We start from the raw sequence: 23,080 nt of genomic DNA, 5'->3' as shown, positions 1-23,080 counted from the left end.
GAGCTTTCCTAAATATTTGGCTGTAAGTTACTGCTGATGTGCTCCTAATTTTGACACACAGCGCTCCATTGTTTTGAAAGAGATCCTGAGCTTGAAAATGAGCCCCTAATGACTGTTGGATGGAGTATATCCCATTCTATGGCAAAAACAATTGAGCACACATTTTACAGGAAATGTGACCTTGAACAAATTTTCAAAGGTGTATGGCTCTGCTGCTAGTGGTATTTTTAAAAAATGGCTATATAGATACATTTCAGTACATATAATGACTGCACAATTTCAACAAAATCTATGACTATGACGGTACCCTCTTTTGTTGTTGATTTGACATAGGGAGCTTCAGTGTCTAGTTCAAGATTAATCTCCAGCCCTCATTTTGTTACAATCTGCCGTGGTGTTGCTAAACAGAAGTAAAATGTGATCTATATGGATTGATCCACTTAGAAAGGGTGGGGGGAGGAAATGCCAACAAATGTGTTGAGCTGTATCATGATTAGTCACTAGAACCGTGTGGCTTAAACACCGTGGGTCCAAAAGGAATATGTATGAACCTTTTAACAACACAAAAAGCCCAGGTAAATTTTGTTCTTATGTAACTTGGCTGGACAGATAAAAACAGGCCACACTGAAATAACTACTTTTGTAGCTATCAAAAAGTGAAGGATGCTAGAAGTTAAGGCCTTTATCTGCAAACAAAAGTGTATTAATAGTCTATAACATATTTACAAATGCTTCCAATACTAAAACCAACAGTATTTTGTTCACAGTGCCATTGTTTATACGGTAGCTTTCCCATAATACTTCGGTATTCTGGTATGGGAATCAGTAGCGCTTTATATATACAGGAGACATACATGTGTGAATATAAACAGGTCACGGATACAGTCATCAAAAGAGACATGTGAAAACATTTAAACTGTACAACTCTTCCCTTTTGATTTGATAGGAAATACTGTTCTTGCAGTGAGAAGAATGTCAGTCTTTTTATCTAAAGTGGCATAAAATGATTAATGGGTACCACCATGACAAAGCTTTGTGTACACAGAATAACCTTACTTCAAGGTTTTTTAGATTCCTTGTCCAGTGCACCGAATACAAAAATTTTAAAAATGCTTCAATTCTTTAAAATGAGATACTTTTCTCTTGCGTGGCCAGATTTCCTCTGAGTACTGGCAGTGCTGGTGGTGGCTTTTAATGTGCAGCCCAGCTGCTAGACTGAAGACTGTGCATTGCTCCAAGCCTTTGTTCAGAAGCACATGTCACAGTATGACCCGAAGTGAATGGAACAGCTGACCAGGAATGTACTGGTCTTTCCCTGGGCCCTCTAATCCTCCAGTTAGTTGGTACCTGCTCACTGGCCTAGCTTCAGCACTACTGAAAGAAACTTCTCATTCAAGCAGTTTATGATCAGAAGTGACGAATGGCTTCAGATATTAAGATGAGGAAGTGGGGTTTGGCAGAGCGTCACAACCAAACCCAGAAGTATCGTAGGTTTCCTTGCGGAGGACACTTGTAGCTTCACCGTTCCTCCCTGCTCTCTTCGCTTCCTGCATTGTTAACGATGGCCCAACAGACCCTTCGGAGTTTGTTCACTCTTGTGAAAGAGAGTGGCGCTGCAGCATAGAGTGCTGAGTTGCCACTATGGGGTTTCTCCTTTATTTAAAGTCTGTGCTTCATCGTCAGTCATTTGAACGGAGTGGTCAGTGCTCCTGCTGGTGCTGCTGTGTTGCTTATGAAGCAAACTCCTCCACTTGGTCTTGTTCCTCCTCAGGTGGTTTAGCATGTTTTCAGATAAGGGAGTGTTCCCAGTAAAGTTGGCCCATTCTTCAAAGAGTGGCTCCACAATGTAGGTCATGAAGCCTGGGGGAAAACACGAGGCAAAGCATATCAGCAGCGAAGTCATTCAGCAAAGTCACTTTTCCGCTAAGCCAACACCCTAACGCGGAGCCTGAAATAAAGTCTGGGGACCACAGTTTTCCTCTAGAACGGGGGGGGGGGGGGGATGCAGCAGCATAGTTCCAAGCTTGAATTTCTTTGGATGTATTTACTTTTTACATTAATGTAAAGGGCTTCTTTTTTTTTTTTCTTAAGTTGGCAGCAGCATCAGATACTGCCACATCAACCCCACTCCTCTGTTGGTCATAGGTCAAATAAAAAGGTAACTGTGTACCGTTAGAACTCTTCGAGCTACCCAGATTAGCAGGATGAACATTTATGTCTGTCTTGTTAGTTTGTGGCATGCTCTTGCACAAATGCTTAGATGGGGATAGGATATGATAGCTCTTGAATACAGCACAGGTAAGCACCCTTGCGTCCACTGAAACAAATGGGCTTAAGCTTGCTTCACCCTGTGTTAGACTGTGGCCCAAGTACTTAAATCTAATGTTCTTACCTATTTCTTGCTTTGAATTTCAAAAACAACAGAGTTCCTTAAGAATACTAACCCTTGTTGATTCGTTTTCTGTTTCTAATAACTGCTTGAACATATGATGTCTGTGTCTGTGGTTTGGTATGCCCTGCCCATCTCCAAAAGGCCCAAGAATCCAACTGCAATAAAACTCATTCACACTCTTATCAGTTCTATTGCCACAGCTACTTTTGTTTTTCATAGCAAGGCATAAACCATGATTCTATCACTTTAGGAAGAAACTAGTACCTTCTCTATTTTCCAGTCTGTCTATATGAGCCAGTCAATGGGTATTACCATCAGATAATAATACTGTTGTCCTGCATACAGAGATTCTGTTTATCTGTCTTTAAATGAGAAATCCAGAGCTCTTCAACAGTCTAAGGTGCATTAGCCTCCACAGACACCACAGCTTTAGCAAGCCTCAAAAAGGAGGTTAATTGAAGTGTGGTGAGTCTGGTGCCTACTGGAGCCTTATCATGTCCCTGTGGATATTTCTGTGGTATTGAAAAAAATTCACTCTAGGACAAAAATGGACTCTACCCACATGGATAAGAAAAGCTCTGGTTTGAAGGAATAAGGTCATATTCCTGGACGATGCCACTGAATGTAGTTCAGCCCTCTTATAGTATAACAACTGTTGTGTGTATCTTACTGCTGCTGAGGTCTTTACAGGAATGTTGTGCTGTTTTAGGTTTCCTTCTTTTCTTAGCTTTATCTATCCAGCTCTTACCAAATTCTGCTTTACCCGCACAACAGGTCCACTGGTGTTGGCTGCAGTAAACTTGCCAAGTGCAAAGGGGAGGCACATGTCTTCAGACTCTCAGTGGATATGCTCCAGAGAGCTTATGTCTCTTACAACTGCCATGTGCAAGTCCTCATGTGTCCCTGAAATTGGGAGATGCACACATCTCTCTCTCTCTCTCTCTCTCTGTCTCAACATGCTTACTGCAGCAAACATGATTCGAATACTGGTGCACCTTTGATGCTATGCAGAAGTATGTCTAATGCAATTGTGTTTTTTTGAATTTAAATCCAGTGCCTCCTTTATAAACGTTTGCACTTGTGCAATCCTGGTACTGCAGGGACTTGTGCCAGCACATCTGTTAATGTCCTTGTCCCAAGAGCTTATTTACTAGTTCAGGAAGTCTTAGGGCTACATCACACATTACAGAAAAGGGTATTTAACTGTGTATTTTCATAGTGACCACTTATGTGTGATGGGGAGATGAGTCTAAGAACTGGTAAATGTGTTTGAATTGGAGCTGGTCAAGATTCTTGGGAGCATTTAACTACTTTTTAAGACATATTGGCTGGGTTCACATAACATGCTAACCTACATTCAGTGGCTGAGTGTGGGTTGTTGTTGAACCATGGGTTGTTTGTTGAACCGTGGGTTAGTGTGTTGTGCGAACCCAGGACATTTTCCACAGGGTAGCTTGTTAACCATGCAGTGTGGCTTGTTATCCATCCTGAACAACCCAACAGCAAACCATGGGTTCTCAAGGTGGCTTGTTTGAGAAAAATAAGCCATACTGCATGGTTAACAAGCCAGCCTGCAGAAAATGTCCTGGGTTCAGACAACACGCTAACCCACAGTTCAACAACAACCCACACTCAGTGTTGTGTGAACCCAGCCATCTTCTCTGCACATTACAGTGATTGCCACAGACACACATGGTGAACAAACTCTTCTTAACGTCTGAAACCACCATTAGAGTTGGACCATAAGTTGTTACAAGTTCATTCCATGTGAAACTATTACTAATATTGATATATTAGGGAAAAATTAGCTGTTTGAATTTGATCTCTAGGGGAAAATCAACTTTTATTGCCCAAAGGACAAAGGTACTAGAACAATTTCATCTGTCATTGCTGTAATCATAGCTGGTCCAACATTATGTGCCCCCAAGCCTCCGAAGAAAGCACAATTGCATCTTTTATGAATAAGGTTCTTAATTGTTAACAGTGGGTATAACATTTTAATGGTTAAAACTGTCCTTTTTACTTGGCATGCACATTACTAGAAAACAGATGGTTTATTTTAAACAGGAAATGCCCCTTGGATTTTTCAACAGACCAATGGGTTAACAGGCAGCAAAGTTATAGCTTGAGTCTCTTGCCCTTTCGTTATGTTCTAGACTTAAGAGGACTGTGCAAATAGTTTATCCTGATTCTGGAGAATGGAAGCTTCTGTCATCTTAGTGACTTCAGACATTCTGGACAGTAAAGGGGGATCAACTCTTCCGTTTGCCTGTTTAACATGTGCAAACCTTTGTTAGATCCCATGGTGCACACAAACTTGAGAGATACATGTGCTTCAGATGCAGAGATTTGCAAAATCTCCCAGTGTGAACACTCAGCTTTGGGTATTCTAAGCAGATATAGGAGGAGAAAATACATTTGTGCATGTCTGCTCCCTAACCCTCATTTCAGATGTCTGCTGTTGCTCTTATGGCAAGCGCATGTACTGGGCTTCTCACTAAATTCTGCTTTTGGTTAGTCTTTGAAAGCAGATGCAGCCAACCAGCTGTGGAAAAAGGCAGGTCTGCTGGGTGCGTGGGTAGGTGGAAAGGATGAAAAACGGACGCATGGATGATTTGTGAAAAACAACAACAATTTTATCCCTCACATAAACAGTCTTTCAGATTTTGTTTGCTTGTTGAGTACTTCTTTGTGGGTGTGTTGCTGAAGGCAAAGAAGACTCATCTGGAGCTGAGAGGCTGTATGAAGCATGCTTCTTGACCAAGGCAATCTATGAATGCTTGTCCTTAATTACAGCTAGTAACAAAACCACAGTGTCTGGTCCCATTACACATAGTCTGGAGACTTTATTTTTCTCCTCAGAATGCTGATGGTGGTTTGAAAGCAGTGGCACTGCCTGTGGTGTCTATAGTCATCCTACTTTTCCTTCTTGTATGCAGGATTTGTTTTTCTGTGTGTGTGTCAGAGGGGGGTGGATTATGCTGTTTCAAAAACCTGCAAAAACTGGCAAATTGTGAATTAATTAACCAGTGATTTGCTGTGCCCAAGTGGGAGTGCGCTGCCTCCCGCATCTTCCACTTTGACTCAACAACCTATGATTGGCCCATTCAACGGTTGTTCAGCATGACATTCAAGCTCAGAGTGCTGGATTGTCTAGGGGCTAAACAACCGAGCGCTCTGGTTTGCATGTCATGATCAGCAGCATATAACCCAATCAATCGTAGATCGTTTATTAAAAGTGGAAGTGAGGAACATGCGGGAGGTAGCGCACTCATGCACTCCTGCTTGTGCATGGCACATCACGGGTTATTTAACGCATGATTGGCTGTTACGTGCAAACTGGGTCATTGTTTCCAGTGAAATGTCCAAGGTTTCATTTTCATTTTCAGTGGCATCTTATCTTGCCACATGCACTGAACATTTCACTTGTGACCTAGAATCAAATCATGGAAGTGAAAGGGGAACTAAAGACTGTTCTGTGTTTAAGGTCTTTTCTGTTACATACACATTAAATTTGTTTCCTGGATTATTTGCGAAACAGGCTTGATGTTCTTGAAAGGCCTTCCTGTGGTAACTTTTTCTATCAGTCTGTTCATGCTTCATTTTATGATGTCTGGTAGAAGGTTAGGCTACTGGTGCGAAGTATACTCACCAATTTGTATAGCAGGTATTGTGTCTTTCTGCTGATTACAAAGAGGGCTTATTTCCAAGTTAAATTTCTGCTCCAGGTCACCTATCAAAAAGAAGGAAAAACTTTTGAAGGCATATCTGCTTTTTGTGTATATGTAAGACATAAGATATAGATATAGGTTGAAGAAATTAACAGGAGAATGGAAATCCATTTTGATATGGTAATCAGGCTAGATATTACAAATTTACGAAGAAACTGAAAAATAATTCTGTCTTCATTTAGTACTCAAACACTGCTTTCTAAAAGATAGATTGCCCTGGTTCACATGCAAAACAGCTGACTGTGGGTTGTTTAAGCCACAGTGAGCTGCGGCACATGCCAGCCAGTATTTTGCATATTCAACCTCCAACCGTGGGTTGTTGTGTCATGTGAACCCAGCCAGCAGGGTTATGTAAGGGCTAAACAACCCAGATGATAGGTTATGCAAGGCACTAACCCTTGCATAACCCCTGCCAGCTGGGTTTGCAAGGCACAACAACCCACAGTTGGGGGTTGAATACGCAAAAGGCTGGCTGGAACACACCATTGCTCACTGTGGCTTAAACAACTCATGGTCGGCTATTTAATCCTACAAGCTGGCTCACTGTAAAAGCCTATTACCAGACCATATATGCCTAAGACATTTTTCACCATGACATGGCTCTGGCTCTCCACTTTCCAAGTTATTTAACACCAGTTTGTGTCCTTCAGATGCTGTGCTGAAGAATCTTAGACTTTCACAGGTTAGTTGTTTTAATATTTATTTACTTTACATTACGGTATTAGATTTTTGTAATGAACAGTAACCCGTTAAATTGTAATTTCATGTTACTTATTTGCAATGCCTTTTGAGGCCTTTTGAACTATGTGAAGCTCCATGAATAAGATATACCTTGCAGTGGGTGATATGCTGGCATCCCCTAGATATGCCCAATAAGTGCATTCCAATCAGCAGCAGTTCTGCAGTAACACAAGGACAACCTTTGAGATGATGCCTCACTTAATTTGGAAGCAAGCAGGGGTTTGCAAGTAATGGATAAATTTCTGAGTTGGGTTCTTGTTGCCCTTGTATGTTACTGTACCATATAATGTGAGCAGACAGAGCCTTCGCTTAAGACTCCTTCAAGTTTCTGAATGTGGTTTGGCACTGGTGTGGAATGGTAATGGGAGGCCAACATTTTGAGCATTCTACATACTTGACATGATTGTCCAAACATCTGGTTTTTAAAAAATAATGGCTCATTAGCACTGTTGTACAAGGTTAGTCAAGCCAATTACAGAGCTTTTGCCCTTCAATCCCAGACACTTATTTAATGAGATCACCTTTCTGTCAGCATAATTTTGTGGGGGACTCCAAATGAGCAGGCAGGGATGCGGAGTTGACTGGTGAGTAACTGACAGTTTAGGTTAACACGATTCTGATTTAGTGGCTGAGAGCACAAGGTGAAGGTATATCAGACTGCTGACCTTGCCTGTAGAATTCCTCACAAACTCGCTCGCTCCACTGTTTGCTCATCTCCCAGAGCCGACAAGGATTGCAGATGTCTGCACACTTCAGTGCAATCTGAAAGTAAAGGACAACATGGTATCGATGCAGCAAAGAGGTCTTTCAAAACTACTGTATATTCCAAGTGTGATGTTGTACTAAAAAGTGTCATCTTTGGGAATGAAAATTGTTCAATCCAGTAACAAAACTTTAACTCTTTTGTTGTTAAGCTTCAATTTGTTCGTTGTCATCCAATTCATTACCGTCATCGGACACAAATTTAGAGCTTGAACAGCTTCCTTAGATTTAGATGGAAATAAGAGTCAGAGCTGGGGGTTCTCAGCATACTGGTGGTACCGAACCTCCAACCTCCAGATGACCTCTCCCAGCGGTTTCATGTATATGTTAAACAGTATGAGGAACAAGATGGAACTATAGGCCAATAGCCCTTTCATCTTTCTGAAACCTAATAATTTTTGAACAGTTTCTGGTCTTAGAATTGTATGTTGCATGATATCTTAAATACTAATAGCAAACTCATTCTCTGAGTGTGGGTTCTTACGTAAACTTGTGCAACTGCTATTGGAACATGCAATCACTAGCGGAATAATACTTCTTTCACAAATGTTATGTTAGCTACAACCCATGGATTCCTTTCCTCTCCTTGCAATCTATGGCAAAATATGAAGCCTCTTTCTACAAATGTTGTTCTATCTGTACCCAATTAGAATGGGCTTCCTTTTTTCCCCACAGGCTCAATGCTCTTACTAGATAGGCAAAGCCACCATATATGTCTGATGTCATAAATAAAACATGCTTCATTGTACATCTACAGACTTCTAACCCCATCTAATTTAACATTCTGGAGAGTTTGAAATTTTATTCTTGGTAATTTCTTGTACTCAGGTAAACTGACATTTTACCTTCTGTCATCCTTTTAATAATGGCTTGAGAAATGACTATTGCAACCCTTATTGTGGCCATGATCAGGATTTCCAAGCTATTTTTTTTCTGCCTGTTTTTTCCTAGTTAAAAGATTTTTATAACCTTCCTGCCCCAACACACACACACCTTATTGGACATACGTACATGATAACTCCCTAGCACCAGAAGCTCTGTATTGCTTATAATGTTCTTAGAATGTTTACTTTAGTTGTATATAATCCCTGTCAAACCAGCTATTTGCTCTTATTAAATTGAGGTGTTGTACGTTTAATTGACCAGAACCTCATGGAAAACTGCAATTCAACCATAGTATTAAAGACAGCAATTAAAGTATCACTTCCCAATGCAGCCTTAAGGTATAAACATTCAAGGCATTTTAAAAGAGTACCAACTTTAGTCTCCAAATTGGATGACCACTTGAGCCTCTGGGGGTTAATTCACTCCACAGCTTTAAAAATAGGTTTACAGAACTTCATATAGAGAGAAAAAGTTGTTAATCATACTTATGGCTCTTCGGCTTAGAAATGGAGATGAGCACCACCCCCTAGAGTTGGACACGACTGGTTGGGGACACCTTTACCTTTTACTATACGCTTATGGTCACTCGAGACCTGAGAATTCAACAGTAGATTCTAATTGACTGGAGATCAATATATAATCTATAGTACTACTTCCAGATAAAGAATTATAGGTATATTTACCAATGAGACCGCCACATACAGAACTCAACTTAAACTGAAACAATTTGAACCCTGCAACATTAATCATTATATATTTGGAGTTTCTTGAACTAATTCCAAAGTCCTCGCTTCATCCATTACCACATGGTTCAGTATCTAGCCCTCAGTAGATACTGTTCTAAATTAGACCAGCAAGAGTTTAAACAGTCTTTAACAGGTGAATATATATATATATATATATATATATATTTTGCCCAAGTCTCTTGGAATAATATATTGTATTGATTTATATATTCGAGATTCTGGAAACTGGAAGGGCATGAAATATACAATAAAATTAGGCAAACCCATTTTTTTAAATAATGCAATCTTTCCAAACCAGGAAAAGTGTAAATTCTGCCAGTGATCTAAACTTTAATTCTCCCCATTAACTTTTCATAATTTTTGACCACCCCCAAGTCTGAGAGAGAGAGAGAAAAGGGTGTATTTTTCTTTGTGAGAGTATTTGTGTGAATGTGGGGGGGTGGGGTGCCAACTTTGTGTGGTGAGCCCACCCTCTGCTGGCATGTAGCCCCTGATGTCCTGGCTCAGGGCCAATTTGGCCCTCTGACCAAAAATGGTTCCCCACGCCTGCTTATAAACTACAGTGAATTAATTCACTGAGTTCCAATCCTTATGTACCTGAAACACTATCCCTGCACAAGAGGGAGATATCAACAGGCTTGGGGGGAGACCCAAAGTTTGCAGAAGTACAAGAGACAACTTTAGAACAAACTCTAAGGAGAGGACTGTACATATCCAGTAGCCACAGAATGCTGAGTCCTGGGCCAATTCCCTGAATGTGGAAGAGGGAGGGGACAGTGAAGCCAACTGAGTTGCAGCCTCGAGGCTGTGGCTCACTTGCTCTCCCACCCTTCTCTCTTTGGAGGAAGCAGAGCTTAGGGGAGGGGCCTCGTGTAAGGCCCAGCAGACCTGTTGGGCCAGCTTGGTGGCTGAAGGTTCCTGATCCCTGCTCTGTTTACAATGTTCAGAGGTGAGTGTTGTTGCTTAGGTAGTCAACGTGGCACCATCCATGCACAAGGAAGAGGCTTTAGCAGTTTTGGGGGAGGCCCAAGGTTTGCAGAAGTACAAAAAATTCTTTAGATAAAAACCCCAAACAGCCTAAAAGACACAGTGGACACAGAATGCTAAGTGGCTGTTGTGTAGCGGGAAATAATGGAAAATCAGGTAGGTGGGGGAATGGAATGGAGTATCGTAGAGGAGGACGTGGCTGGCTGTCAGAAACATTGAACAGGAGCACTCCACACTGCAACATTTTGTTGAAGCCAAAGATACGATTCTTGAATTTACTTGTTACTTCCTCATCTTTATCAATCCATTCAGCCAATTTTACCTTAGCAATTCTTTTGTAAAACCCTTTAATTGCATTCTCCAAATCTTTGAGAACTTTCACCACAAAGCGTTGGAGAATCAGCTGGCTGATACCTTCTAGCATAATTTCTTCCCCTTCTTCACTTCCTTATTTTCTGATCTTTTAGTAATCCTTCTATCCACCTAGTAAAAAAATGTTCAGATGTTTCTCTTGCTTTGTTAATATTATCAATATAATTAACATCAGTTGATTAATCATTTAATTACATCTTTCTATTAGTCTAAATCCTAAATTAATCCTCATAAGATATTAATCACAAAGTCAGCCAAGTGATCAAACAAAGTAGATCCACGATTCATCAAGCAGCCAGAAGGTTCATCATTCAGTTTAATTAACTGACTCGCATCCTAACTTAACTCTAATAAGTTGTTAATCAAATGCCAGGAAATCCCTTACACAACACAAACATTCAGTCAAGTAGACAAGACAGGTATCTTAGTGGCTCCACTTAATACTTCTTTCATTAATGCTCAAAGTTGTTCACCTTGTATCACAATGTTACTTATCTTGATCAGGCATTGAGCCTAAAACAAAGGTGTGCTATGTGTATAGTGGTAACAAAACAAGCAATGCCTGGATTTTTGGATGCAGTTTTTGCTTGGAGGGTCATGGTGGTGGCAGTAGCAAGCTAAGGAAGGGGCTAATCTCCTTCCTGCTAACTTTTGGGGCTCTGGCACCCTGATTCCATATATATTTACTTAATTCCACTCATTTCAGTGGATATTACTTCTGAGTTAGTATATTTAGGAATACGGCCTATATCCTTCAGTTGAAAACAAAATAAGGAAGATCAAAGATTTAGCATAAGAGTACTTGGGCGTCATTTTGTTGTGGTCCTAATGGATGATTCATTGGGTAGGGGAATAAATCAGGGCTGATAGTCAAGTTGCCTGACTCATTTTGGGATTACTAGGCCTCAGTGGCTCAAAAACCCTTTGTGGTCCTCAATCTGCCCCCCCCCCCATTCTGCTAATAGACCACAAATACAGTATTTGAGTCTGTGCTAACAGTAGTTGTTTCAGTTTTGTTTGATCTCTCCTGCAAATGTGGTTATGCCATGAAATACTATTTTGATGAAAGATGGAATGTTAGGTAAAAGGTATGGAAGATGGATGGATAAGTCTGTAATTATTCTTCTGAAGCAGTAGTACCTACTTTGTATTTTGTCATCATTTGTTCCTCTCTGCCTCCTCCACAGTAGCAAATATGTTAAGCAGTCTGCAAGACAGCTTTTCATTTGAAATGAAATAATTATCTAAGCTGCTGCTGCTTTATTTTTTTTAAGCTAAAAGCTATTTTGAAGTAGAAGGCATCTTCTAGTGTCATTTCTTTTGTAAAGCGCTCATCACAAGGTACATTTCAAGTTAATCACAATAAATGGCTGGTGGGGCCTTATTCTGAAGAGCCTATTAACGACTGCATTATGGCTAGAGCAACTAGTTTGAGCCCTTTTCAGCCTAAATTGGATTTGGTTTTCTCTGCCTTGTGAACAACCAAACCAGAAGTAGTTCCTAGAGCAGAGTCTCTCCACAGACAGAATGTAGCAGCTGAAACTTAAGGATGGGTTGGATCCAATGTTAGTCCTACTTAGAGTAGACCCATTGAAATGAATGGGACTTAAGTTAGTCATCACTAATTTAAATTCCAGTCATTTCCATGGGTCTGCTCTAAATAGGACTAATACTGGATACAAACCAAAATTGGGGGAAATACTTCCTGATAGCGGAAACTTCTAAAAGCAGGGTTGCCGGTTTCTCTTCTGGCAGGGCTCTTGTGCTTTTAGTAAAATTCCTGACAAACAGAAGTTTCTCAAGTGAAACTCTTCCTAGTATGGAGATCCATATCTACAAAGCTTCAGCTGCTGATTTTTGGCGAGCAGAGAGCTTCGATCCTTCATGTAGAACTCTAGTGGTGGTATACTGATGGGGTAAATTGCTGGAGACTACTTGGTCCTGGACTGTTCTGTGTCCCTTCCATAGTTAACAGGTTGTAAGCTAGTAACACGCAGGAATATAATTCTGCACAACTCAAAGTTTACTGCATGCTGTAAATGGCTTCTAGGAAGATGAATCTCTGTGGAATAACTGTCAGCATGCTAAAACAGCAGTGTGAAAAAGAGAACTTTTCCAAGCACCTACATCAGGCAAGGAATAGCAGTTCATATTAACTGCTGTATATTAGTTATCCTCTAGCATCTCTGCTGCTGTAGTTTTATTGAACGTTTATACAACACCATACCAGAGGCTCTACTGGAGATGTGAAAACCCAGGAAAAAAAACTCGAAAAAACCTGAAAACCTGTTTTTATGGTGAGGCGGGGGGAGAGTTCCCCAAAGTCCCATTTTGTTTTTTTTCTGAAAAAGGAACAATTTTGGATTATGAAATAATTTATTTTAGAAGTATGAATAAAATGTTTGAAATGAGGTGTTCATTTGGCAACCCAGCCTTTACTCCCTCAAAATGATTTATAAAAACTACATAATAGGAAGACTTTTATGTAATACTAGAGATATAACATCTCTGGAAATTTTGAAGCCATGGGGGAAAATGTTTTTAAGCCTGTCTGTAAGATTCCCAGCATAGTTATTTCTTCCATTCCTTATTACAATTCTAAGCGAAGGGAGGCACAGGGAGCACTGAAGTGCAAGATGAAACTGAAAAGTTTTTTGACAAGTACAGAATATGGCTCTGTTGGGCTAAAGGAAGTAGTGTATGGAGAAGATGGAGCTGACGAGGATATTTACAAAGGGGATATGCCTCTGCTGGACTAGCAGTCAGGTGGACTTGCACATGTGCACAAGACCCTGATTAAAAAATGTTTTTTAAAAAATTATGATCCCATTTGCACAAATTTAAAGACCGAAAGAAAGAAAGACCATCCCACCACAATCCCATTTGCACAAATTACAGGACCCAATTTTTTTTTGGTCTATTTAATGTATGCAAAAACCCTGAACATTTCTGGAATTGGAAAAAAAATCCATTACAGTGCAGCTGCTTATTGGAATGGAAACACTAAGAAATCCTGTCAGGCTTAAACAGAACAAAATTCCCAGCATCGCACATCCCTAGACGGAGGTGATTTTGCCTCCTTTTCTCTGTTCAAAATACAAAAAGCAGCTAGATGGGCTCCTGAGCCCATCTAGCTGACTTGCCTTTTGGTGGGCAGCGAGAGGACTGGAGAAGCCATATGATACTATGTATCCTGGCATTTTCCCTCCCCTGCCCACTAGCACATTGCCTTTTCTCCCTTTTGGACTTTTCTTACAAGGTTGCAGTTTCTGCAGCAGCTGGGTAGGGGAGGGAAGATCCACAACTGGATCTCCATGCTTGTAGGTCTGTCTATGGGTGTGGAGGAGGAGATCTGCAGCATCCTATGGTGCCCTTGACACTGGCTAGGGCCCACAGGATTGCTCTCTAAATGACTTATATGTAATGTATCCAATGTCATTATATTCCATTCATTCCAATGGGTCAACACTGAGTAGAAGTAACATTGGATACAACCCAATGCATCCAACATATCTGCAGTCAGGCCCTAATTTAAGGCAACAACCTGAAGTTTAGAAAGCTGCTAGAGCTGGACTTGGTGCTACAGAAACACCTTCATACGGATACTGTTTGAATTTATTTGTTTGCAATTGTCCCACAAGCATCTTGCATGAGGAAATGTTTCATGGGAATTGTAACTTTCTCATCAGCAGGAGCTCTAATCCCTGTGGAGCTTGGCTTAGCAGAGTTCTCATGTTTCTGTGTTAGCTCGTCGGAGAATTCCTCTGGAAAACAAACTATTGAGTGCAAAATGCCATGCTGGATGATGTCTCAGAGTGGACTAATAGTAGAAGAGAGGATGGAGGAGGAGAATACAGGATTTCCCTCACCCCTGTTAAGCCAGGAGGCAGCTTAACAGATTGGAGATAGAGAGAGCCCCCCGCTGTAATTCATTATGTGTTCAAGAGTCCCTCACCCACCCCCGGTTACCAATACTACTCTGATGTTTATCGCAAGGGTAGCTAAACATCAGCTGTGGATGCCCAAAACCCAAACCAGCATTACTTCCCATCAATCCTGTCATATCCCACCAACGTTCCTTGTAGTATATGGGCGGGAAAATGGTTTAACAGTGCATTTCATTTCTTTTCATACTGGTAATTATTGTGACTCTAAAAAATAAAGCAGGGGGTTTGTCAGCAGCCAGGCATCTAGTTCATCACCTCAGGGGCTTCACTCAGTCCAACTAGACTTGGGTGAGCCAAGTTACATGATCACAAGCACTTTTCTCCATATAGGGCTGGTCTTACCATTATGCAGGTGCTGGGGCAGGGTGTGGAAGTGCGGAGTTGGGGGAAGGACCTGTGTGTGCCCCAAGGCCTGCTCTGGGTCCCCTAAGCTAGCCTGCTGCCCTTAACTACAGTGGAGGATGCAGTCCCATTGCCAGTGCTGAGGTGAAATTCAACAGCCAGTCTGATTGGCTTCTGTATTTGGGACAGGGGGCATCTTGCCCTTCTCCTCAGGCACAAAATGTTTTGGGCCAGCACTGACTCCATATCAGGGATGCAGAATCTCAGGCCTCAGAGTCAAGTCTGGCCCTCTTGGGTTCCCTAGATGGCCATGCCCCCTTCCCCTGGCCTCACTCGCTTTCCCCTAGCCTCCAATCGTTTGGTGGTTTCCTGGCTCTTGTACAGTTTTTTGCCGTATTCTAAAAGGTTGCAATGCCTCTTTTAAGGCTTAGTTACTACCAGGAAGAGCTTTAAGCTACAATATGGTGGTATTTTGGCCACACCCCTTTTGCTTTTGGCACCACCCACCATTGGAATGCATGCGTACACACACAGCCCTGAGGACTCTCCGAAATGGAATTAAGCACTCAGGCTGAAAGAGGTTCGGCACCCCTGCTCTATGTCTGATCAGGAAAGTTCTTTTGTGTAAGAAGCATGTTGCATGGAGAGAAGTGGTATGTAATGCAAATTCTACACAGACGTGCACATACACACACCCCGAAATGAAATGAATGTACAATATTGTATTTTTAAGGGTTTTTTCTTTGTAAACGTGCCAGAGAACTTTGGTTATTGGGCAGTATAGAAATGTAATACATGAAATAAATGCAAACCACTCAGGATAGAAAATTGTCAGTTTTGACTCCCTGCTTCCCTGCCCCAATATATCCAAACTTTGACAAGACATTGGTAGGCAATCCATGCATTTTAATATCTATATGGATTGCTTAGTCACAGTTGCTTAGAAAAAGAGATGTTCAGAAAAATAACTATTATTTTCATGAAGAGGTAGGAAAACATTTACCATTTACCTGAAGCATAAAATGCCTATCTGGAGCATCCTCTAATTTCAAATCCTGATTTTTGAGATGGGTTTTCAGCCGGGTCAAAAATTCATTCTGCCTGTTGATGTCTGTTGCCAAGATCAGGGAGCCCAGCTGCTGTTCAATATCATGCCTGCAATTTACAAAGAAAAAAAAAAGCTGTGCTTTGAGCAAAAGATTGTTAAATGCCCCTTCATGCCATCATTCCCATCTTATGATGCCAATTCCTGCAGTGATTCCTCTTATTTAGGGGCCCGCCATTTATTACATTGCAGAACTACCACTGGCATACCATATAACCCTCACCATGCATCCTCCCATAGTTTCTCCCTCATGCCAGGGTTAAGCCTCAAGTCCGTTTCAGGGAGAAAGCAAGCACTCTGGGGTGGCATAGCTCCTATCAACACATGCTCTCTAACTGCTTCCTGCCTGGTAACCTGTTGGGACCTCACAGGTACTTGTTCTCTCCTTTCTTTGTACAAGACCCAAGAGCACATTTGATGGCAGGTGGAGGAGGGAAATCTATGGCTTTTAGAAGAAAACTTTGGTGGGTGGTGGTGGTTATAACCTCCTTGGAGATGAGAAATGTTTGGGATTGATATGGGAACTGGCATTGCCAAACCTGGCTAACAACTGAATAGGAGCGTGACACAAGACTGTGGATTCTGGGACTTGTAATTTGTTTAAACCTGCCTTCCCCAACCTGGTGCCCTCTGGATGTTTTAGACATGAACTCCCATGAGCCCCAGCCACCATGGCCAGTAGTCAGGAATCCTGGGAGTTGTAGTCCAAAACATTTGGAGGATATGAGGCTGGGGCAAGCTGGTTTAAATGAATTATCCTCCCAGAATACAGCATACCCCACCTTTCTGATGCTGAGTGGCAGGAGAGGTGGTCAGGGCGGAGGAAGGCGCTCTCTTTGGCCTCACTGCTGCTGCCACCACTGCTGCACCTCCTATTGCGAAGCAAGGTAGGAAAGGGAGGGACTGTGTGTTGGATATTGGGGATGGTCCGGGGGATCTCCCACTCCGATTTTGAATACTTAGGAGAGGAAGTTCGGGGGCTGGAAGGCTTGCGTCCCATGTGGACTCCTGTCCTCCAAATTCCCCAAGTTTATTTCCAGGTCAGGCATGGGTGAACTCTTGCGCCATCCCAAACTGATGAAAAGCTAGGCTTGAACCACACTGGCCAACGAGGGTGGGGTACCCCCAGGCCAGCTCTGTAATACAGCGGCGTTTTAAATGCTCAAGAGTTGCTAACGTTTATATTAAGAACCAGCTGAGCAGGGGTACTCAGTGCCCTCCAGATGTTTTGGACTGCAACTCTCAGAAGCCTCAGCGAGTGTGGTCAATGATCAGGGATTATGGGAATTGTAGGTTAACAGGTACCAGGTTGCCCAACCCTGGCGTAAAGAGCACTTTTTCCCATGGGAATGATAAAATCCCTGACTTTTTTTTTTACCATTATGACCAGATTCTGAATACATAAGTAAAATAATACTTCATAACAGATACTTGCTATTGCTATCCTACTCTTCTGTTTTTGTACTCAAGAGGGGCATTGATTTGTATAATTTACCCAGCTCATGAAATTAGTTGTCTGAGAAGACCGCTACATAGGTTTAAAAAAATCAAAGAGAGCAGATGTTCTGCTCCGAGAACACTAAGAAAATCCCTTCAAGTTTTGAAACCAGTCTATTTTAGCATTTTTGTCCAAAACCATGGAGGCTAAACTTGATACAAAAAAATGAGAACTGAGATTCTCCGAATTCTACTTATGTATTTTGTCTATACCGGAAAGCAGAATTCATGGCTTGATTGTGACTCTACCTTTCCAGAGCAGGAGTAGACAACCTCATGCCCTCTAGGCACGAGACAGCAACTCCCATAATGCCTTCACATTGGCCATGCTGCTGAGATTGATCGGAGTTGTAGTCCAAACATCTGGAGGGCAGCAGGTGGCCTACCTTTGTTCTGGAGCAGTTGTCTCTCATATTTGCATGCCTGCTGTCAGTATAGTGGGACGCTTTACATTGCTCTGGGACAACTTATCAGGCCTGTGTACATGTACATTTCAGGCCTGTTGGTGGCCGAATGGGGTTTTTCCAATTAAAAAAGTGAGCCAATATCTTATCCTTGGTCTTGCTTTGACTATTATTTAATCAAACAATGAAACATGCCATTATTTTGCCCCTTAAAACCAGTGGTGTAGGTTGAACAATTTTCTGTAATGGAAGATTTCCCACCACCACCACCACCACTACAGTATTTTAACTTGTATTTCCTCCCCCACTCCATTTCTAAAAATGCATTGTTTCACAACATGATTTGCTAACAAAATGAGTGAATTACGGCAGAGTCAGAAGTTTAAATATCTGAACTAACAGTTTAAACTTCCAGTGAGAAAGAGAGATTTTAGTGGAGGGGCAGCAAAATTACCTTACAAGTTTGGGGATGGTGGAGGAGTAGCAGCATTTTTTCCTTTTATTGTTGTTGTTGCTGCTGCTGTCTCTTTAGCAGCAGCAGGGGCAGAGCTGCTCTCACTGTCTATTGGCTGACAGCCACCAGCTTATTTTCCCAGAATGCCCTGGGCATAGTGTCTTTCCAGGGCACACAATGGGAAAAATGGTAGTCAGCAGTCAAGAATAGCACCTGCAAGGGGCGTGTATGTGGTTTATATATTTATTTTGCCCCAGAACAGCACTATGTTTGGGGCATTCTGGGAAAATAAAATGGCAGCTGGCAGTCACTGAAAGAAGCTCTGCTGTTGCTGGGAGGCAGATTTTCCCACACACCCCTGTAATTTGCCACCACCTCCCCAAACTCACAAAATGAGTAACAAAATGGGAGTGGGAGAATTTTGGTTTGGTGCTGGAATGGATACAATACCAGTCAAATTGGGCAGTTTCAAGGTTTATTGGATGACTATCACTAGGAAGCATATATATCCAATCTCCCTCTCTCATGCACACACCTATCTACTACACTTCTACCGCTAGGGCTTTGTAAAAATGTCTGATTCAGTTTTTTCTGGGAAAGATACATCAGTCCTGTGTTAGCCCATTTCCCAGAGTGCGGTGCTTACCTCTCTTCTTTTGGCAGATGTGAAAGCAGCCTTGATTCTCGAAGCATGCCTATTGTAGATCTCCAGTGATGGTTTTCTAATACAGAGACATTCTGGAGAAGGAGGAAGCAAAAGCAAAGACATTCCCACCCTGATCAAGCAGGGTGCCAGACGCATGCAGAAGCAGGCATCTGTGCATATATCCCTAATCAGCTGGGGAAATGACATGCCAATGGCTGCTGCATACATCATTCCGCATCCTATATACCAATCGGTTACGTGTGCAAAGCTCCAGCTCGATACTGACCTGCCTCCTTCCAGAAAGAAGAGTTTCCACTCATTTCAGGTTGCCCTGGAAGTGCTAAAATCACTACTGTGCAAGCAGCAGCAGCTGCATGCGTAACAGTAACAGAATTGGTGGGGAGTAAGATAATCAGTGGGAATGTAAGCACCCCATTGGATTCTGCCCTTGCCATGCTGTCCATCAGCTGCTTGGAATGGGTCAGGGACCAGGGCTCCCTCCTTAGCTTTATCGATGTAACGGCATTATGGGTCTTCACAGTGGAGGCTGGTGGTTCCAGTGTCAGTGGGGTGGTGAATCCATTCTGAGTTTCATTCAGAAATCTAAAAGAACCATCCAAGGTGCACCTTGGCTAGCTCCTTTAGAGATCTGACTGAAACCTGGAGTAGATTCACCACCCCACTGACATCGGAACCATCAGTTTCACTAGGTCTTCAAGTAACTAACAGAATGTTGTTAAATATATGTTTATAAAGTCAAGACAGGAAAGTGGGAGAAAAACTAGAGCTCATGTTTTCATTTTCAGTTGCCTATGGAAGTTAGAGGCAAAGCCTGCACAAGGTAGCGAGGCATATTTTAGTGGGAATAGTGATTCCCAGGTCCTTGTCATCATTGTTGAAGGCTCCCCTGCTGTCCTTGTGACATTAGAGGCTCAGATTAGACCTTTGTATTTTGAGAGGCAAATGATGGCACTTGGTACATGCTGTTCCCATCTGGAAGGCAGCTTCAACATGCATAAATGATTGAGTGTATTAGAAATAAAACATTGGGTGGAATCCAGCTAGTGTTTTTCTGCTGACAAGGTTTCCATCTCTAAAACGGGGAGGTGGCAATTCCTCCTTCCCTCTGGAGCCCCCTGCACTACTCCCCAAATCAGTTACCTTCACTTCTTCAATTGCCCTCACATTAACTGGATAAATTCATGTTCCAGTCACAATAAAGATGTCAGATTTCTAGATAACCTACACCAAGGCTGGGCAGAAGGTAAATTCCAGATATTTTGGACTTCAACTCCCAAAAGCCCTTGCTGGTAGAACCAGTGGTCAAGGATGCTGGGAGCTGAAGTCCAAAACATCTGGAGATCTTTCTGCCACCCTTCCCTAAACGACTGTGCCCTAGAACAGCTGGTCATGGAACCGACCAGAGGGGAGGCGACCCTGGACTTAATCCTAAGTGGTGCTGCCCAGGACCTAGTGGTGGTGTGTGTTGTTGAACCAATTGGAAACAGTGACCATAGGGCTATCAACTTTAATTTCTATTTAAGTGGGAACTTGCCTAAGTCCCAGCACAGCCACATTTGACTTCCAAATAGAAAAGTTCTCTAAAATGAGGGAACTGATAAAAACGGAATTGGAAAGGGGGAGTCAAGAGAATTAAATCTCTCCAAAATACCTGGGAGTTACTCAAAACCACAATAATAGAAACTCAACTGGAATGTATACTGCAGATCAGGAAAGGTAGCACCAAGCTCAAGAGGTCATCAGCCTGTTTAATGAGCAGTGTCAAAGAAGCTATGGGGTGGGGTGGGGTAGAGCCTTCCTTCAGAAACTGGTTTTTTTGCCCAGATGTGGAGAACAAAAAAGGAACACAAACTTGCACAAAGATGATGCAAGCAGACATAAGAGATGCAAAAAAATGTTTTTAGGAACATATCGCTAATAATATCAAGGCCAACAACAAATAATTCTTTAACATCATAAGTAGGAAATCACCTAGAGAAGCAGTTGGACCATTGGATGACATGGGAGTTAAAGGAGAACTAAAGGAGGATAAGGACAGCCAGTGTGGTGTAGTGGCAAGAGTGTTCGACTAGGAGTAGGGAGATCCGGGTTCTAGTCCCCACTCGGCCATGGAAGCCCACTGAGGGACTTTGGGCCAGTCACAGACTCTCAGCCCAACCCACCTCACAGGGTTGTTGTTGTGAGGATAAAATGGAGAGGAGGAGGATAACGTAAGCTGCCTTGGGTTCCTTGCAAGAGGAAAAAAGGCGGGGTATAAATGCAATCAATCAAGGATACTGCAGAGAGGCTGAATGAATTTGTTTTGTCTGTCTTCACTGCAAAAGACATAGGGCAGATATAGGGCTGAGCTGATTTTTTAGGAAGGGAGGAGCTGAAGCAAATAGTGGTGACAAGAGATGAAGTTCTTTATCTTATCGACAAATGGAAAGTAAATGAATCACCACATATCTGGTCCAGATGGTATACATCCTAGAGCTCGTAAAGAACTCAAATGTGATATTGTTGAACTTCTTAGAAAATATGTAACATATCCCTAAGATCAGCCTCTGTACCAGAAGATAGGGGACTAGCCAATGTGATGCCAATTTTTAAAAAGAGATCCAGTAGACTCTGGGGAAATTACAGGCTGGTTAGCTTAATGTGCTGGGAAAGATTGAAGGCAAAAGGAGAAAGGGACAGCAGAGGATGAGATGCTAGATAGCATCACCGATGCAATGAATATGAACTTGAGCACACTCCGGGAGAGAGCGGAGGACAGGAAGGCCTGGTGTCCTATGGTCCATGGGGTCACAAAGAGTCAGACACGACTTAACGACCGAACAACAACAATAGCTTAATGTCTGTTCTGGGTAAATTGGTGGAAAGCCTTATTAAAGATAAAATTATCAAGCATATAGAAGGACAACCCTGCTGAAAAAGAATCCACATGGCTTCCACAAAGGTATGTCCTGTCTCACTAACCTTTTAGAATTCTTTGAGAGTGTCAATAAAAATGTGGACAGGGGTGATTCAGTAGACACTGTTTACTTGGACTTCCAAAAGGCTTTTGACAAAGACCCTCACCAAAGACCCTGAGCAAATTTAGCAGTCATGAGATAAGAGAAGTCCTTTTATGGGTCGGTAACTGGTTAAAGAACCAAAAACATAGAGTAGGTCAATTCTTGTAGTGGATGGATGTAAACAGTGGATTTGTATTGAGACAGGTGCTTTTTGACTTGTTCATAAATGATCTGCAGTTAGGAGTGAGCAGTGTGGTGGCCAAGTTTGCCGATGACACCAAATTATTTAGGGTGGTTAAAACAAAGAAGAATTGTGAAAAACTCCAGAAGGATCTCTCCAAACTGGGAGAATGGGCATTAAAATGGCAAATGTAAGCAAGTGTAAAGTGATGCACATCAGGGCAAAAAGATCCTAACTTTATACTGGTGAGATCCCAGCTGACAGTGACTGACCAAAAAAGAAATCTTGGAGGCATGGTGAATAGCTCGATGAAAATGTCAACCCAATGTGTCCTGCTGTGAACAAGGCAGATTCCATGTTGGACATAATTAGAAAAGGAATTGAAAATAAAACTGCCAGTATCATAACGTCCTTATACAAATCTCTGGTGTGAGCACACTTGGAATACTGTGTACAGTCCTTGTCATTGCTCCTCAAAAATGATTTTGTAGAGTTGGAGGAGGTACAGAAAAGGACAACCAAAATGATGAAGGGGCTGGTGGAACTCCCCTATGACAAAAGGTTACAATATTTGGGACTGTTTCGCTCAGAAAAAAGGCAAGGGGACATGACAGAGGTATACAAAACTATGCATGCTATGGAGAAAGTGGTCAGTAATACTAGAACCCAGGGTCATCCCATGAAGCTGAATGGTGGGAGATAAAAGGAAGACAGATAAAAGGAAATACTTCTTCCCACAACAAATAATTAAACTTATGTCTGGTGCCAACATTACAATCTTTTTGATGCCAGATGAAGACTTCTTTTGTCAAGGCATTTTAAATGATAATGTTGCCCCTGCCTGCTTTGTAGGGTTTTTTTATAGTTT

General features: G+C 42.0%; 1 protein-coding gene across 3 annotated transcripts in view; it reads right to left on the bottom strand.

Annotated features, from left to right (window-relative positions):
- Positions 1-461: 461 nt before the first annotated feature.
- The window catches only part of PDE7B (phosphodiesterase 7B), a 223,515-nt gene continuing 200,896 nt past the window's right edge, over positions 462-23,080 (bottom strand). For all 3 annotated transcript variants that reach the window (XM_084827614.1, XM_084827613.1, XM_084827612.1), the window contains 5 exons: positions 19,012-19,103; positions 15,916-16,060; positions 7,530-7,626; positions 6,045-6,125; positions 462-1,860 (listed from right to left, as the gene is read on the bottom strand). In XM_084827614.1, coding sequence (XP_084683740.1) covers positions 1,640-1,860; positions 6,045-6,125; positions 7,530-7,626; positions 15,916-16,060; positions 19,012-19,103 — 636 coding nt within the window. In that variant the 3' untranslated portion in view covers positions 462-1,639. The remainder of the gene's footprint in view (positions 1,861-6,044; positions 6,126-7,529; positions 7,627-15,915; positions 16,061-19,011; positions 19,104-23,080) is intronic.

Source organism: Heloderma suspectum, chromosome 1, assembly GCF_057233095.1.
Source record: "Heloderma suspectum isolate Gila_16-S chromosome 1, 16-S_ref, whole genome shotgun sequence".
Taxonomy (NCBI): domain Eukaryota; kingdom Metazoa; phylum Chordata; class Lepidosauria; order Squamata; family Helodermatidae; genus Heloderma; species Heloderma suspectum.
This window is presented reverse-complemented; position numbering and strand designations above follow the sequence as displayed.